Raw genomic sequence first — 18898 nt, forward strand, 5'->3', positions numbered from 1 at the left:
TTTTATATTGATAGTGGAAATACTACATTACTCTACCTGAAGAGGGTTCACAAATTTCCCTTCAATCTTCATAATGCTTGATATTCCAACGTCTTCATTACTCAGAGGAAAAGTTAAATCCAAATCTTTCTCTAGTGGTATCTTTTCTAATTTAAACTGGATGGTGGTGTTATTCAGAATGTGGAAAGCTGTTAAGGAAAAGTGAGATTAAAACAGACTTATGATAAGTGAATTAATTATCCTATAAAGACTGTACAGCAGAGATAAGACAGTAGCTATTTAACTTGCTCAGAATCTCTTAGCAATGCTAAAACAAGTATATATGGCTATGTTCTGTTAAATTTCTGCATTTTTGCTTAGGAGACTAAAAATGGATAGAAATCGAACAACCTGTCCATTGTAATTAAAATTGAGCAGTATATTTCAGGAGGATGGGTGAGACAGAATATACAATCAGATCTACAGTCAGTACACATATTTAGTACCATCTACTATTCGTATTAAAATAATTAAGAGTCCTCTGATTAACATACCATGGCCTTTATGTAATGACTCAAAGAAGTCATGACGAGTAAAGTGGGATTCTTCCTGGCTATTAATACTGGCAGGACCTGAAGAAGAATGAAGCCCATGAGGAATTTCACTTGCAGGCTCCTTCTTGCTTGTAAATTGACTGCTATTTAAAGAATACATTTTAATATCTTTAATTTCAACTTGCAGTCGATCACTTGTAGATTCATCTTCTCCCGGTACAAAATTCTGAATAGATATTTGTCCCAGGTGACCTACAAGCAGTTCCGAGCTACCAGGCTTTCGAGGTATTGAGACAATTGGTGATTCAATGTTTATATTTAATATAAGCTTAATAGTGTCAGTTTGGGGAGGTTGTGATCCAAATGCATAGCCTTCATTATCTTCTAAGTTGGCAACATCTCTCGATCGTGGTGTCGTATCAAACAAAGAAACCATTTCACTGTACTCAGCAGTTTTAGTTGCCAAAACTGTAGTAACTTTTGAAGCTGCACTTTTCAGCATGCTGCGGAAATTCTCCTCCAATTCATCCATTGACAAAGTTAGTTCTTTCAAAAATTTCGCCGAGTGGTTGTAGTGCAAGGAGGCCATTTTGAGGTTGAGAGAACATTCCTCTTTTGACTTTTCTGTGAAAGTGAAACTTAAAGCATCTGGAAGGCTATTTCCATCATCAAGCCTAAAGAATAAAGACTCAAAATAATCTACATCACCAATGAGATTTTCATACCTTACTGTGTTCCCTATGCTGACAACATACTGGTTCTTAACACTATCTTGTGTTAGGTCCATAAGGTGAAGGCATCCAAGAGAGCCATTTACATCAAATTTACTACACATGGAGACATTGACTTTGGTGCCACCAATACTGGCTGTTGCAATTTTTCTGCCGTATTTTTCTCCATTTGTCATGCCAACTGTCCTGAGGAGGAGTATATTTAACCAGTGAATATCAACTGCTACCTCTGTATTCTGCACGTAAGTAGACTGGAAGGTTTCCAGTTCCCTCCAATCTCTTTCCAAGTCAGTTGTTAAAGGCTGAGGACTAGAATCTTCTTTCTCCTTTGGGAAAGATTTCTGGAGAAACCCAATCAGTTCAACAATAGTCTCTGGATTAAGGATGATATCCAGGTTATTCACCTGTACAGAGATCACCTGCAGACTGCTGTCCAAATTCATCGATGGGCATTCTGCACTCACAAACTGATACTCGAATTTTATCAGGGACTCTTGATCTTTTCCATTGTTACCAGGTGAAGTTTTTGAGGCTGTAGTGCATCTCTCTGCCAAACTAGCTACATCAATGGGACGTGCATCATATGGTCCATAAACTGGGGACTGAGCCCGGCTGTCTCGAAGACTTCCTGTTGGCACATCAAAACTCAGATTCTTATGAGAAGCCATCAAAAGATCAAAATCTGTTCCATATGTTTGCATAGTATCAACCAGTAACAGGCCATGAACAGTCAGGGACACTTCTGCATCATATGGCCTTTTCACAAAATGGGCATTGGTGCCAAAAACCTTGAGTACAGAGATATATCGTCCATTACTTTCAACACCCAGCTGCATACAGTTTACTTTGAACTCAGCCAAAAGCAGCTGAGATTCAACAAGAACTTCCCTGGTATGTTGCTCTAGCATTACAACACTCTGTGTTAGATTCATTACAGAATCATGCAAGCTGCCAAGCTGCTCTACCTCTGCAAAAATCTTGTCTTTCCCTAAATGCAGAGCATCAGAAGGCTTCGTTTCAGATGTACTCAGCTGCGTACAACAGTTCTTCAGAGCCGATATTTTGTCTTCATTGATATGAATTTTCAAGTCTGGCAGAGTGCCAGACAAGACAGCTCCCGGGTATTTTGGGTCAGACGTGTATATCAGCCTGCGCTCCAACTGCAGATGAACATTGAATTTTTCTACCACGTGAGTTGGACCAACGTCACTATCTTGAACGTGTTTCCAGTTGTCTTTCACTCGGCCCACCATGATCTGAAGGTCCATAAATGAAAGTGTGTATCTCTCATACATTTTTTTACTCATTAAGTGTGCTTGTAGCTGCTCTTCACTTATTTCTACTCCAGTAAATCCAGACATTTTGATGCCACTATTAGTGTTAGATTCTGGTGGTGGAGTGTTGGGAGGAGTTGCAAGAGGTGTTTTATATTCCTCATCACTCAATTCATTGGCTTCTGAAGAAAAAGTATCTGCACTCCTTTTAGAGTCTTCTGTAGATCAAAAAAATAATAGTAAACAAAAAAAAACCAAAAGTATTCTCCCCACTCCTTGCATATTCCCCATCATTGCCTGATCATCCTGTCTGCAGCTGTATTTTTTTTTAAACCAAACCATATCTGGTACTGTCCTTCCCTCCTTCCACTGTCACTTCTTGTTTTCCTCAGCAGGAAATCTACTACACTTCTTTCACATGCATGCAGATGTCAGTCACAATGTATTACAGAATCTATTAAAAGACACTATTGTCTCCTTTCTCAACCCACTTACTATTATTACAAGATTTACTTTTAAACAAGTTGTTAAAAAAAATGCCTATGCAATTCTTTTGAGCCTCAAAACCGAGTGAAAGGTACGAGCTACTGAACTACAATACATTTATGATTGGAAGTTTTTGTCCAATTAACTTGATTGCCCAATATTAACTTATTATTATTAGCAATATTAATTTCATTACCATAAGAAAAGGATTTTTTCTACTCTGCAAAGCAGGAACTCCCCCCAAAACTTTCCTGTACCTTTCTACCTTTTCTTCTTTTTTTTTTTAAGCTCAAGTTACTCTAAACAGCCCAATGCCTTAATTTCACAGGGAAATACAAATAAATCTTGCATTAAAAATGTGATTTGTGTTCTTTTTCTAGTGTGCCTGAAGACAGAATTTACTAAAAAAGCTACTAAAACCTTGCACAGCACAGATTAGTTGGTGCTAGAAAAGACTGAACAATTTCAAGACATCCAGAGTAAAATCATTCCACTGCAGACAATTTTGGGCTCAACACCAACTTTTCACTGCACTACAAAACAGCTCATCCTACAGCTGTACTTTTTAGAAAAGGAAATTAATACCACAGAGGTATCTCTTCCAATTTTTTTAAGCACATCCTCATACACTATACAGTACAGCTGGATTTTAAGTAGGTCTGATTTTATTCACAAGCTCCATGCACTTCAATGTTCCTGCATTGTTTTCTTAGTGGAACAGGAAAGAAGCAATGATCTTTAATGTTTGATACAAACAAGGACACCCATTTTCCTTTCACTTTTATTCAGCTAGCTATAGACACACGTGCTGAGAACAGAGAACCATGCAACTCCAAAACTGGAGGGCTCATTCAAAGCACGCTTTCACTGGGAGCACTGTCCCAGAACAGGATTTGACAGCTACATCTTATACCAGTCTAAGCCAAAATCATATTGATGTGAAGTGCCCAGCGCACCACCTTCACCCCTGTCCACAGCCTTCCAGAGGTGCAAGATATCACAGGGGAGCCTTTAATTTAAAAGTTAATCCCAAAACAACCCCAAACCTGCAATGAAACACACACACACAAAAACCCAAAACCCTGCACACAGACCCTCCCATTATTTTTAAAACTGTGTATCAATCTTAATTAAAAATGTATTGATAATACCGGAATTGTTATATAAAACCCTATGCATAGATAGGGGAGATAATCTTAAGACATCTCTGCTTTCTACACAGACAAAAGAGTTTCTGGGAGAAGGCAGAAAGAAAAGGAAAGCTACAATAATTCTGGATCATACCTTGAGAATTGGTAAGTAATATTCTTCCCAGATCTACAACAACTAACACTGGATCCACAAATTTGAAATCATCAGGAAAGATCACCTGAGGGGCAGAAATATCAAGGCACACAGTCCAGCTTTTGCTGTTTTCCTGAAAGTTAAGAAGAAAGAAATAATAGCCCACATGAAATAGCTTCCCCTCACATATGAAAAAACAACCCATGTCAAACAAACCAACCCAGTTAGGCACTTCTTCACCTGCAGAGCTAACCTTGGCAAGCTTCAGCCATACTACAGTTTGGTAGCTTGTTAAACCACAGACTCCCATTACACTCAATGAAGAGACATTTTCAGTAGGAGAAACAGCCCATGCTAAGACAGATGCAACGAAACCCTCTCCAGAGGGACTCCCTATCTCTACGCTGAGGAGAGTGAACCTACCTGCATAGCTAAGAGAAGGCATCTACCTTTTACATGACACCGGATAAGAGAAATCCTTGTCAAGGCTATCCACAAATGCAACGCACGCTAGACTGCTGTATCAAACATCAAACTACCACTTTTTCAGAAGAAATAGTTTTTCAGTTCACTGAAAACAACTATTTTGCATCAATACAGCTAGCTGCAAAGCTACGGATTGATGATACTGATACATACACTAATATTACTTGGAAACTGAAGAATGAGCAAAAAACAAATAAAGGTGGAACAACCTTTTAATTTTGAGAAGTATCTTTAAATCAGTTACACACAAATTTAATAAGTTTGACGTAACAGAGCTCCAATGCACACTGGAGCCAACAAGTTGGCATGAAGTCACCTCAGTAACGGGGCCAAGAACAGAAAAATACTACTCTGCCATTAGTTACAACAGGTCTGCACCACAAAAATGGGTTGCTTCACACCAAAAGCAATACTACAACACCCCACGTAGAGCTTCCCACCTTCTTAAAAAGAACACCACACAAATGAACAACAAAAAACCCACTCTTTAGAGCTTCGAGTCCTAAAGCATATGGCATAATGCCCACATGAATATTTTGGGGGCGAAAACTTACAATGAAGTCTCCTACTAGTAAACGATCAATAGTTTGCCGGATCTCAGCTTTTGTCTGCATTTTCAGCTTGTTGTACTGTCTTCTAGCAGCTTCAGCCACTCTTGCCTCTAACTCAGATTGATATCCAAAACCTACAAGACAGATACAAAACTGACTAGGTATAATTTCGTTCATCTGTTATTGAATCAGGAGACAAAAAAAAAAAAAAGATAAAAAAGGAAAAGAACTATTTTAAATTTTAGCAGTAAAATACAGGGCAGGAGAACATTGCAGTTGCAGGCCGTTGGCTGAACCAACACATCAGGCTGCTTCACAGAAACCAGGAAGCATCCAAGCACAAAAATGCCACCAAAAAAACCCCAAACAAACCACTTCCCAAACCTTTTGCTGATCTTTATTTGACAGATCTTCAACCTGAGTTATTGTATTTGGGGGAGACAGAAAGGGTGATAAGTAAGGCAACAGAGGAAATTCTGACTAAACATTAAGAACTTTGTAGAATGTGTAAGGCAAGTCTTGTTTGCTTGTTTTGCTTGTTTGTTTTAAACTTAACCTCTAACATTTGCGGAATATTCTCATCTTGTGTGAAAGGTAAGTATCATTCACACCTTTATGCTAGATAACTTACATTTTTTGGTATTTACCAGAATCAACAGAAAAAGAACTGATACTTTAAGAACATTTTCTTTTTCCTTATTATCACCTCTCATTTCCGCAGAAACTGAACTTCAACAATGCAAAATGCAAAGGCAGTCACTTTATAATGTTACAGGCTCAGGTACTAGAGCCCTAAATCTTGCTGTCCTTAGAAGCTTAGGGAAGCAGTATGTTCAACATCTAAAAAACAAGATACCTCAAAGCAGCTGTAACAAACGTCAGACAAGTTAACCAACGAAAGAGACACAACAGGAACTAGAACACAATTCCCCCTGTATCGTTACTATAGAAAATATTCTGCTTTTAACTGTTCTCTCAAAAGAACTGTTGTTGTCCATCAATGTCCAGGAGACATGATAGAAACAGGCCTCCTTATTTGTGCATTTTAAATTAGGCAGCATGAACGTCCAACGTGCGGTAAAGCAGCAACCAGCAATTTTGAAGTCGAAGTTTCAGGAGTCTGCCTAAGCAAAACCCCCGATTCAGTTAAAAAAAGAAAGAAAAAAAAATCATCCAGAGAAGACTCAGAGTATTGCTTAATTTGAATTTAAGGTGGAGATACTTTGATTAGTGCTTTATATTTCTAAGAATGAAAATAAATAAAAATCAAAGATAAGAAAAGATCTTAATACCACACAAAAAACCCCAAGCCCACCAAAAAAAACACATTAAAGGTTAACCTGAGGTATGAACCCTTCCCTTGTAGAAGAAGTCAGCTACTTTCTTAATGGCTTGTGGATTGTAAATAATATTTAGAGGTCTGGTACTGACTTCCAGGCGCCTCTCAAAATTGCTGTGGATTGGATTTCTTTCATAAAGCATCTCAAACACTGGGGCATCAGGATCTGCAACTGAATTAAAAAATGGGTTACAAAAAGCAGCTGTTAAAAAAACTAAAACAAACAAATGGACAAAAGCAAAAAACAAACCCCAAAGAATTTAATAACTGATTTGTAATCGGTGCTACTAGGAAAGCAGTGCCTGTCTGAAAATTCTCCAGTAACAGAAAAGCAAATATTTGATCAACTTCTACAATCAACAGAATTCAATATGTCTGTATGCACAAAAACATTCTCAGAACTGGGATCCTAACGTTGAACTCCTAACAATTTTTTTTTTCTTTTTTTTTAAACCAAGACAAAGAGCAAGTGCAACTCCCATTGCCTTGAAATACAAATTCTTCTCACTCGCTCTCTTTAAAGTTAACTTGCACACACCCTTAGGTCTGAACAAAGCTTCTATGATTTTATCTTTACTATTTGCAAAAAACATTTGCATGAATTAAAACTCTAGGCACTCAGGTTTGAAATTTCTGGTTTGTAGGAATTATCTCATATGCTTGTTATCATCAAACATAAAATGAAATCTTTACCAGTGTTCTGATTAGTCATTTCTGAGGACAAACTCTGGAGTCCAAAGGAAGACATGCAGCCAACCTCTTTTTGCTGATAAGAATTTAAAAGAAAAAGATTGTTTAGATAAAATCAACCAAGCCACCTGATATAAGCATAAAAGTCTTTTCTGTATTTGTCATATGGACATTTTGTAAGTGAATTATATGTATAGTCTGAGATTATTATATGCATTTTTTCCCCCTGATGCAGTCAAACAAGAGAAGGAAGTATGACTAAGAAGCTAACACTATCTACTCACGTAGCAGAGAGACTGAAGTCTGAAGTACAAGTTTCAGTCAGTTTTCTAAAAAGTACAAAACACACGGGAAATTCTAATGGAATTAGATTCAGATTTTGTTTGCTCAGAAGAGAGATTTGGAATCTTTTCAGCAATTCATTCGGAAGAAAAAAAAAGTTCTGTATTTCTGCTTTTAGTGTAACAGTAGACAGGTATACAGGTAGAATAAAACCTTACTTGGACCAAAGAGCTTTGTGAAAAAGAACAATTGCCGCTTAAGCAGCATTGCTGATTGTTCAAAAACCAAATCTTGTTCAACAAATTATCTTCTTCCCAACACATGTAACCTTAGCATTAAAGTTACAAGCACATAGAGCAAACCATGCAGAGTTCTACAAATGATCTTTGAAAGGGAAGGGAAAAGTTAGTTCGACATGGAAATCTTTCTTCCAGACTTTTGTATTCTCTTTCTGGCTTGAGACACTGACCAAGACAGACACGTGTTGAGTTTTGGAATATAACTATTTTCATACACACTTATGCACCCTACAGAGTGACTTAAAGAGGTTTTTTCACCTACAGGATTTGGGAAAACAAGAACAGGAAATATGGTCCCCTCTGTTGCCAAATCCCTCAGAAAAAGACCACCAAGCTGAACTTTGAGAAGGGAGGAATTTCTGCGAGGAAGGGATTCTGCTAAGATCTTTACACCTGGAATATAAATATATAAAACGCTTTTAGTTCTTTTAGTACACAGCATAGGTTTTATTTAAATTTTACAGCTAACAAGTATCGTCCAAACAAGTCTTTTGGAAGTGCTTAATATATAAATTTATTTCTACTAAAAAAATTAAACACAAAAATTTGGAAACCATTACAATGATTATAAAGCATGTATTTCTATAGTTGTCTTCCTTTCACACATAACAATGTCTCAAATCAGATTTCTGTGTTGAAATCACTCACACATTTAAAGAGAGAAACTTATTTTCACTTGACATCAATTTCTGCAAGCTGTTTTCATATTTTCATTTTGAACTTTGTTTCGGTATCATAATTTAAAGAATTAAAAACAAAGCCCAAAGGAAGGTCGGATGGCAGACAAAGCTCTGGCCTTTTTTGAGAAAGAACAGAAATTGGCTTATACCTGAAAACTCCAGCTGCATAAAAGCAGTCTCCCCAGCGTGCACCGCCTTCTTCTCCTTATGCAACAGAGTGAAAGAGCCACCCTGCAACTGTAGATTTAATTTAGCAAAAACATGATCTCTCTTTGTAAAGGTATTCATGCTAGAAGCATCTGCAGCAGGATCAAAAAATTCATCTGCACCTAATTTGAAAAAAAAAAAAGAACAAAAACAAACACAAAGCCAAAACAAAGCAATGCATTAAATAAGTCAAGTTTCTGGCAGGCTACTGAACAACAAAAAAGTTTTTCTGAATTTGAAAATAAAGATTTCCCCAGCTCTAGGGAAGAAAAATAGAATCAAAAAATAAAGCAGATGTACCTTCTTCCTTAACAAAACTGATTCACCTCTTCCATTTCAATTAAGGAAATGTAAACCTAAACTAATGAAGACCCCAACACCCCAGCGCTGTTGATGATGTAACCCAGTCACAGCATGCTACATGACCCCCACCCACCTGAACTGAAAAAGTCCCGAAGCTCTTTGCCATAAATATCTACAAAGTGGAAGCAAATGTATTCCACATATCACTTTAGAAATAATCAAGTACACCAGGTACTGAGATTTTCTAACAGGCTATTAAGCTTTAGACAGGCTCTGCTGCCTAGGTACATCAGTTGACACACATAATCTTTTAACACTACAGAACCAAAGAGCTGTTTCTGTTCACTCTTCCCAGGTATCTAAATACAGTGGCATTAACAGCCTTAAAAAGGAACAGAAACCCCTCTATTTCCATACCTAGGATGTCTTCTGGATTCCACTGTTCCTTTGGGTCTGGCAGCAGCCCTTCGAAAGGTTCACCTTCGTATGTCTGCTGAGCATATCCATACCAACCTCCCCAACCAGGAAACCAAGACTGAAGATACTGCAGCATTCCAGTGCTACCGCCATGTGCAGATTCTGCTGTGGGGGAACCTCCAGGGGAATCAGGCAACGGCTCTTTAACACTCTATGGTTGAACATTGAAGGCATACACATTGCTGATAAGTGAAAGAATACCACAAGCGTACAGAAACATCGCAATGAAAATACAATTCCATCTACTGTTTACTCAGCACTCTTCAGTGTACCAGCAGTGCTATTTTCAATCAGTACTTAGCCTATTAGGAGAGCTGCAGCAAAGAAATAACATGTATCATCAGTTAACTGCTACATATTCATATATGAAGCCATATGGCATTATTTAAATCTTAGCCTAGAAACACTAAGCCAAAAAAGAAGTCATTTGACACCGTAAAACACAGCTCTAAATTTTAGCAACTGTATTTGAAAGAGAGATGACGTTGTACTCACACAGAGAGTAGTCCATATTTTATGAAGTGTGCTCAAAAAGCCATTTACACAAGGCTCACTTCTGCATATATTTCATCTGGGAAAATACTCATTGTAGGCCCCTATTTCCACTCTCTGTTTTTAAGATCAAGAGTACCTGCCCTAGGAATTCTGGCAAGGATACTATTGAGGAAGATCACCCCATGACTAGACAAAAGATTTCACCATACAAATGACACAACAGTAAAAACTGCAGGAACCAAGCACTTTGGGCAACTTTAGCATTAGCACCACACTTCTAAATCAAAGCAAATGCATGCTAACACTCTCCAGCAGAACAGGACACAGGACCTCAGAACAGTTCACTTAAAGATTCCAAGTATTACCCTGTATGCAGCCTCACCTCAGCTAGGTCGTGAAATTTATCATGAACTATCTCACACAGGATCTTCAACTCTTCATAAGTTTGTTCATCCTCAATACGATGCATTTCTGCCTGAAAGACAAAAAAGGTAGAGTAACTGCACTAAAAGACTACGGCGTCTTGTTCACAAACATGTCAAACATCTCTGCGCTAAGTTAGTGATTCTTAGAAAAAACTAATGTGGCATTAACGACAGCATCCAAGTGCCTAAGCACATGAAAATAAGGAGAAGTCATGTGGGCAACTGTAATACTGACATTCCCCCATACTACAAATAAAATTTATTTGCATTGTAAATACATTATTTTAACACTTTTCATGGTAAAAATTCCTTGCCCAGCTGTATCCTATCACGCACCAGAAGCAAGGTTTGCAGCACAAAATTTAAGCCATGGAAAAGAACCTGATTTAACAGAATGTCTGGCTTAGCCAGGAGCAAAAATAGCTTCTGCCTTGAGAAAAGAAGGTAGAGGAAATGAACTCCATAAATTAGGCCAATTTAGTATTCATATTCAGTTACTTAGACATGTTGTCTTCTTTGTTCTGATCAAGAAGTTGTTTGTGGAAGTTTATAATTCACCCAAGTGAATTTATCATGGAACAAGAAAACAAAAGATATGTTTCTAGTCCAACAGCATTGCCCTTGTTACATTTCACAGCTCTGCTGAAGACAATACAAGCTCTATGAAAAGTAAAAGTCACCCAGTTTGCCAGGTACTGTAAAATTTCTAGTACATTGACCTACTCCTACAGTTCATACCTAAATAATACAAGTAAGGATTACATAGAATCATAGAATGCTTTGGGTTGGGAGGGACCTTTAGAGGCCATAGAGTCCAATCCCCCTGCAGCTAGACCAGGTTGCTCAGAGACCTGTCCAACCTGACCTTGAGTGTTTCCAGGGATGGGGCATCAACCACCTCTCTGGGCAACCAGGGCCAGGGTTTCAACACCTTCATTATAAAAAATTTCTTCCTTACAGTTAGTCTGAATCTACCCTCTTTTAGTTTAAAACCATCATCCCTTGTCCTATTGCAACAGGCCCCACTAAAAAGTTTGTCCTCATCTTTCTTATAAGTCCCCTTTAAGTACTGAAAGGCTGCAATTAGGTCTCCCCCAAGCCTTCTCTTCTCCAGGCTGAACACCACCAACTCTCTCAGCTTTTCATCATACAACTTAAAGTATCAATAGAATCGCAGCTGTAATTAAGACAGGTGGAGTACATGGTGCCCTGAACTAATTTGATGGAAAAGTTCCAATACACCCAAAAATAAAAAGCAGCTAATTCTAGTTCACAGGTGTTTTGTTTTTTTCTGAAGCAGGACACAGGTTCTTAGGGACACTTTCCCTCTAAATTCTTCATCCTAAAGCCAACTGTGGAAAAACAACAAAGCACCTCCAAACACACTGTCAGCTACCCACAATTTGTCCCACATTACCCAACCATATAGGTGACCTGACACACTTTTGATATTTAAATACTTTTTGAGTCTATAGAGAACATGAGTTAAGAAAGGATGTCACAGACTGCCACGAGCGTTCTATGAGAGTTAATGCTATTTTTGGTGAAAACCAGTTACACAGCTCAAAAAAAAGACAGCTTTTTGCACAGCACAACAAAAACACAAGAACCCGGCTGCACACACACCTCCCACAAACCCAGGTTTCAAGCATTAAAAACTCAGTTGTGGTCAAAAGACAGTCTGTTCAGTGAAAACAGCCTGCAGTAAAACTGAAGATGTTTCTAAACTAGAACAGATTTTAAATTTGAGAAGAGGAAACAAATCAAATATAAGGTGATTAATCAAGACTGTAGAAAACTCAGATCTAAATACCTGCTCTGCAGTAGATAGTGGTTCCCCCTTCAACTTGCTATAATACATGTCAGTGTAAGATACTGCATCCTGGGCCCGATGTAATGCAAACTCCCAAGTAGAACGTTGTCTCTGCTCCCTGATCTCCGAAAGATTAGCATTCAAAGCAAAGATCCACCATTCTCGGCAGCTGAAACATTTTAAAATTACTGTATTACCAAAATTTCAAAAAAAACCCAAAGGCATGTCAAACTGGTGAAAGGTCCAGGAGAGGTTCAGTGAAAAAACAGAGGGCAACTGGTCAGAAAAAGCATCAGTATTAGAGACAGCACACATGGGCTAGTTCCACAAATTGTGTAAAACAGTGCTCTGCAAAGTCCCCACCATTTAAGTGGGATTTAGTATAGCTCTTATATATCAGGCAGAGACGACAAAATGTTGAGTTATATGGACCTCTGGTCTGAACTGATACCATCTTTCTTATTTATCAATAAAAGAAACTCAATAGGAGCTCTCTCCACAAAGAAAACTTCAGAACACCACAGGGTGTGCACACGGAGGTAGATCCTCCAACTTCATTTCCATTCTTGGAAGCTGTGAAAGAAGGATTTAAAGCCCCAGGTAATAATAATTTTAAGTTTGAATTACATCTGAATATTTAAAACTGATTTATGAGGTAGGGGAACAGAACATGAAAACTGAAACTCCAACATATGATTATCTACCTTTTTATATTTGCCTTCATTCTATTCTCCCTGGTATAGTTTCTAATATCACATTAACAGCACCGCATATGTAGACATACTTACTTCTCTGTTACTGTAACCTTTGGTCTCCACTTCCTGAATTTAAGCTGTCGTTCCTTTCTAGCCAGTTCCTTTAAAAATCCCATGATCTGTTGATACTGCACCTTTTAGTAAAACAACACACGGATCAATCAGGCAATATTAGAGTGCTTTCCAAAGCAAAGGGGAGGGAAAAACAAAACAAACAAAAAACCAACCACAGGCTTAGTTTATCTGCATCCATGGCTTGCATATGGCTTCAGAATTAAGATTAATGTTAACCATAATTCATAATTTGGTCCTCTAGTGTCACATATCTTCTCCCAGTAGCTGGCAGTTAAGGGGTGATGTTCAGTTTATACAGGCTTCCTTATTTACAAACACAGAGAATGAAATCTCCTTCCATGTCAGATCATCAACCTAACATCAGCCACTACTGCACATTCTCTGGACTAAAAAACCCTGCATGCATCCCTCCTATACTACAACAAACAAACAAGAACGTATTTTTTGGGGGGACAATCAGTTGCAGTAAATGAATTAAATAATTTTGAATGCTTGGTTTTAAAATAAACAACTACTTTAGTATATCCCTTTCAGTTGCCTCTAAAACTAAATATTTAAGAAAGTACTCCTCCTTTGCTACAATAATTGGTATTTGAGCTGTTACAAACACTACTGCCGTTTTATGACCCTTACAGGTATTCTGCTGTTTGAATCACCAACTGTTTTCTTAGAGACAGATAACTCAGGATGGCATTTTACCAGCAGAACCTTCAGAAGCACTGACATACAAAAAACAGTTGCAGCACGTGGGAAGGAAAAAATACATTCTATGTCAAACTACCAATTTGAATTTGTAGCCATTGTAATAACCAAAACATATAGGAACTGACCAGAAAGCAGTGTGCAATACAGCACAGAGATACCCAAGTAATTTTGAGGACTAACTAGCCTGGACACCCAACAGAGGCTAAAATAGTTAACAGCACAGAGTTCACGATGGCCTCATTCACCCTGCTTCTCAACAGCCTCTGTTTCAGATATTGAGAGTTAAATGAAGATGGTTGGTATCTACCTGTGAAAGCTTCAAGGGTATAGTCTCAAGCTGAATGTCACACTCAAGCCGTGGAGTCTGGCGTGATCTTAAGGGCTCCTTAGAACAATTTCGCTTAAGAAGAGCAGAAGTGCATACAGGTTCCATAATGTAATTATGATCACGACTTTCCATACTTTTATCCATCGCCTCCTGTGGGTTACAAGCAAATTTATTCTATAAGAAATGAGTGTACAATACTTACTGGGATGCACTGGTTTCATATACTAGAACAGACTTCATTAGCATGCCAGTCCATTAAAAACATTCTTAAACTTGTTCTCTTTTCAAAGGTAAAACAAGGTATTTCACACAGCACAGCCTTTGCGGGTTGCACATGTATCCTATCTTTACAGCATGAAACCATAAACTTCCGTTGCTTTTAAAAGCACCAGATCCAATAAATTCTAAGTCAATTATGTCTGCAACATAGAAAGGAGACTGACAACAACAACCTCTCTTTCATATGCAGTGTCTCTCGTACCTGTAGCTGACCAGGAGGCAGGTCACCCAATAAAGTGCAGTTGGTATCCCAATAAACACTGAAGTCGGCAACATCCAACTGTTTTTTCCGCATCAGCTTCTCTACCTGCAGTAGAAAAAGTGGAATAAAGTCAAGATCACCCACCACATGCCATACATTTTTTAGTTGTACATACTCAACAACCAATATGAAATGCCCAGAATCTTTTCATTATGATAACCAGAAGATTACCAAAATGCCACACACTCTACTAAATATTTCCTAGCACCCATAAATTCTAGCATCACATCTCTGCTGCCATAAGTTCTTGTGCAAAAAGTTATACTTACTGGTTCAAATACTGCATTTTGCATTGATACATTTTTGATGCAGACACCAAACGCAAAAGGCTGCAAAGGATTTGTGACACCATCTTCAAACCTCAAATGGACATCCTGAATTTTTAACTAGACAGAAAAAAAAAAAACAAAACATTACTAGAGGCAACTACTTACATAATTAGAGTGGACAGCAGTACTATTCGTTAATAATGAAGCAATTTAATATTTAATTTTTGCAGTTCTCCAACAAATTTCCGGTAGTTATTTAGACCTCATAAAAATCTTATTCCTCACTTCCGGTTTTGTACTCTCTGGTTCTGTCTTCTCCTCAGATACCACTAGTCCCTGCCCTTCTCCCCCAGAACAACCAGCCACTTTCACAAGATAGTGTACCTTATTTTGCTATCCTGCTATTATTCTCTACTTTGAAGGCAAATGTGTAATTGTCAACCGAAGACTTAAATTCGTTTTATGTACAAGAATCATCAGCACAGGCCAAAATTACAAACTAGTAACAATACAAGGTGACCCAACTAACTTAATATTGGTAAAACCTTTGAGAGCACCCAGTTGCTGTGGTTTCTCAGAGAATGTAGAGTCCAGGACTGAGAAAAGCATAGATATCTCGCCTTGAGCTCCTGCACCAAATACATTCTTCTCAAACGTATCAGGAAAAGCAAGCAGTCTAAGGTATTTGCATCTACCTTGCCTCTAGTGAGTTGAAATGCAACCAAATAATATAGTCAGTCTATCTGCACATAAAGGACAGTCCTTTCATGGAGGTGAAAGACAAACTGTAGCAAGTAGTATGTAGAAAGCTTCTGGTTCTTAAACACAAATGAGTAATGACGTAAATGTTGCTCAAATGTCATTAACTGCCTTAGGACTTCCAAAGAGAAAAAGCAACAGAGTGTAACAGCCATACTTTTGAGTAATTCTGATACTAAGGAGACACATGGCAATTTTTATTAGTAGTAGGAAAATAATAGTTGAAGAACTTGAGAGGCAACATGTAGTCAAATAATCAAAACTGTAGATGAGCAGAAACTCTGAGGTTTGCTTCTTTACAAATTATCTTTTTATCAAAAGAAATCATGCTCTTCTGCTTCACAAACAATTCAATATTTCTGTGGGTTTATAACTAAAAGAATTAAAATGTGAGCAAAACCCATCAGATTTCATGCAAGTTCATTATCCACCTTACAAACCAAAAAAGTTGATGTTTTCCCCTTGGTAAAAGCGGGATGGAGGGTTTTTGCGCCCCAGAAGTCCCCATCAGGACTAGTTTAAGAGTGAAATTATGAAGGTTCAGTCTGAAAAGGGACTGTCCTCTGCCAAGCTACCTTTGATTCACATATTTCTTTTCTGAGGCCTACACAATGCACAGCAGGCACAGGTAACTCTTAACAAGTGGGAAAAGTTCTACAATGCAAACACTTACTTCAATGTTTTCTACAATTCTTGTGACTACAGATGCAGTAACTGAGTACCAGTAAGACTCCCCTTTTTGTTGTCGTTCTTTCTAAAAGAGAAAATAGGGATAAATATTAACTGGTCAGGAAACAACACACCTTGTTATACTGAAATGACCATGAACAGGCGGAAAGACAAAAACTCCAGTGATTTCAGCACCTCCAACACATGTGGGAAACAGGGCATGGGGTGGGGCCGCAATTACACTACATTAGCATGCATGACTCATTCTAACTTAGTATCCTACTCATTTGTTCTCCTACTTGTTAGCAGACTCAAATGCAATCCATCTACCATAGCGGTTTCTTCACCATGAAAGACAAGCGTGACTCACTTTCCATTTTTCTTCAAGTGCCAGAAGAAGGGCTTTCTTGTGTTCTCTTTCTTGCAACTTCTCCCTTTCCTCATCAAAATCTTCTTTTTTTTCCGGTGCACCAATTAAGTGCAGTTTTGAGACAGATATCACCCACGGATCCACATGTGGGCGATAAAAAGGTATCTGTAGTGTTATTTTGCCAATAAAACCTAGATATACAAAACAGAGATGCTATCAGATCCCTGTGTCAACACATTTTATTGTCCTCGGAAAACCTGAAAGAAAAAGTGGTGTAAGACACAAACAAGGTAAAATAGAACTGGATTTCCTGAAAATCAGGTTACCTCGTTTGTTCAGGCTTCTGACTCACAGGTAAAGGTTCTTCTAAAATATGCAGTACTTCCTGTTTATAAATATCTGTCCTGCACACACAAGCAAAATACAAACCTGCCTTTACTTCAAATGGTAATTCCAGTTCCTTCAAGGCATCTTTCTTTAGTGGCAAGTTTTCCAATTCAACAGCACCTATACAAAGCAGAAAAAAGACAAGTCTGTTAAAGAAAATTATGTTGAAGAATGCCAGCTTGAACAGTATAAGCCTAAAATAACTAGCATCATGTTTTAAAGAAAAAAAAAAAAGAAAAAGAAATGGGTTCTAATGAGAACAGCCAACCTACCATTTTAAGTTGTGTTACAGTTGCAATGGTTATTTAATATACTTGTTAATTTTCCAATACTATGAGCTCAAACTATTTGATGAGGTCATCTAGAAGCAATCTTTTGCAAGGTTTTACATCTGAACTGTATTGTAACCACAGAGAAAGCTTCTACTCTTTGTCTTTTCAAAAGAGATACTTCAAATATTTTCTCATTATTACAAAAAGCATGTGCAGAAAAGCTTTGAAGTGTTATAAAATATTCTCTCCAAAAATAGCAGCAAAAGGTAAAATAGAAAGCACTGATTTGAGGACTCTGTAAAAGTACAAGACTCATGAATGTGACATGACATAAACCAGAAGTTTTAATTACAGGGGAGCAACTACTGGCACCAAAACAACAGAAGAAAGAATACACAATACTTCCCTCCACAGTCCCTCAACACAAAAGTTCCTGAACAGTATTAAGAAAAATTACACTCAAGTACTACATAACTAAATACGCTGAGAAGACACGCTATGCATACTTTTGAATAAATTGGCTTAACAGTGTTGATAAAAAGCAAAGAAGATAGGAACACCAGAGAATTTACTATTCATTGTAAAGTGTTAGCACAAAACTCTGTATTAAGAGGGTTTATATAAATGTTAAACACAGTATTAAGCAATTGTTCCTGTTCCACCTTCCAGTTATTACAAAAACATAACACTTTTTTTTTTAGATCACAGTATGAAAACACTACAGAAAATGCCACAAAGCCTCACCCTTCAGAAGAGCGACTGAGAGTTGGTCTGTGTTCAGGTTATTGACATATTTGCCCAGATAGGTGTTGAGGACCCAGGCTACTAATCCTTCCAACATGACTGTCCTAGAAGAGGGCGCCTAATGTTTTTCTGTCATTTTCTGGATTTCTGTTCCATAATTACAGTCTTCCTCTGCAAAAAAAAAACCATGAAGAACATTATAGTCTGAAATATACACTCTCAGCAGAGGTGACATACTGTAATTCTTAGGTACTCAATCTAAAAAGCAGTAAAAACACTAAGCTTGATTTCTACCTTTAAAACCGCTTTATGCTATCCCCTTTAAGTCTCAATTCAGAGTTTCATATTGAGCTTTGAGATCACTCCCATTTGCAAATTAAGTTCATCTCTCCATCCTTTTCCTAAACAAAACACCACATTTTGTTGCAATAATCAAGAAGGCCTACCTACAGTCCCCTTCCAGAAAAGAGAAGACTAAAATTCCACATTGATCTGAAGCAGTTTTGCACTGGCTTCCTTGACTTCTGCTGCCAGCATTTTCTTCAAACTGCCAGCATTCTGGTTTTGGAAGCCTGGTCTAAAGTAACAGCCCAGAGCCCTCAACTGCATTTTTGTAGAATTCCTGTGTGACATCTGTGAAACAACCCACCCTACCCAAACCCTGTTTTT

At 37.9% G+C, this 18898-nt stretch overlaps 1 protein-coding gene across 4 annotated transcripts in view; it reads right to left on the reverse strand.

Moving 5' to 3' along the window:
* The window catches only part of VPS13D (vacuolar protein sorting 13 homolog D), a 110860-nt gene that overhangs the window by 89805 nt on the left and 2157 nt on the right, over positions 1 to 18898 (reverse strand). For all 4 annotated transcript variants that reach the window (XM_075113758.1, XM_075113757.1, XM_075113754.1 and 1 more), the window contains 19 exons: positions 18230 to 18400; positions 17256 to 17333; positions 16827 to 17017; positions 16461 to 16541; positions 15029 to 15145; positions 14700 to 14804; positions 14198 to 14368; positions 13144 to 13244; positions 12356 to 12524; positions 10500 to 10592; positions 9563 to 9773; positions 8785 to 8964; positions 8218 to 8348; positions 7378 to 7450; positions 6686 to 6856; positions 5349 to 5479; positions 4309 to 4441; positions 534 to 2756; positions 37 to 188 (listed from right to left, as the gene is read on the reverse strand). In XM_075113758.1, the coding sequence (XP_074969859.1) occupies positions 37 to 188; positions 534 to 2756; positions 4309 to 4441; positions 5349 to 5479; positions 6686 to 6856; positions 7378 to 7450; positions 8218 to 8348; positions 8785 to 8964; positions 9563 to 9773; positions 10500 to 10592; positions 12356 to 12524; positions 13144 to 13244; positions 14198 to 14368; positions 14700 to 14804; positions 15029 to 15145; positions 16461 to 16541; positions 16827 to 17017; positions 17256 to 17333; positions 18230 to 18326 (4608 nt within the window). In that variant the 5' untranslated portion in view covers positions 18327 to 18400. The remainder of the gene's footprint in view (positions 1 to 36; positions 189 to 533; positions 2757 to 4308; positions 4442 to 5348; positions 5480 to 6685; positions 6857 to 7377; positions 7451 to 8217; positions 8349 to 8784; positions 8965 to 9562; positions 9774 to 10499; positions 10593 to 12355; positions 12525 to 13143; positions 13245 to 14197; positions 14369 to 14699; positions 14805 to 15028; positions 15146 to 16460; positions 16542 to 16826; positions 17018 to 17255; positions 17334 to 18229; positions 18401 to 18898) is intronic.

The sequence above is a fragment of the Phalacrocorax aristotelis genome, chromosome 19, assembly GCF_949628215.1.
Source record: "Phalacrocorax aristotelis chromosome 19, bGulAri2.1, whole genome shotgun sequence".
Classification (NCBI taxonomy): Eukaryota; Metazoa; Chordata; class Aves; order Suliformes; family Phalacrocoracidae; genus Phalacrocorax; species Phalacrocorax aristotelis.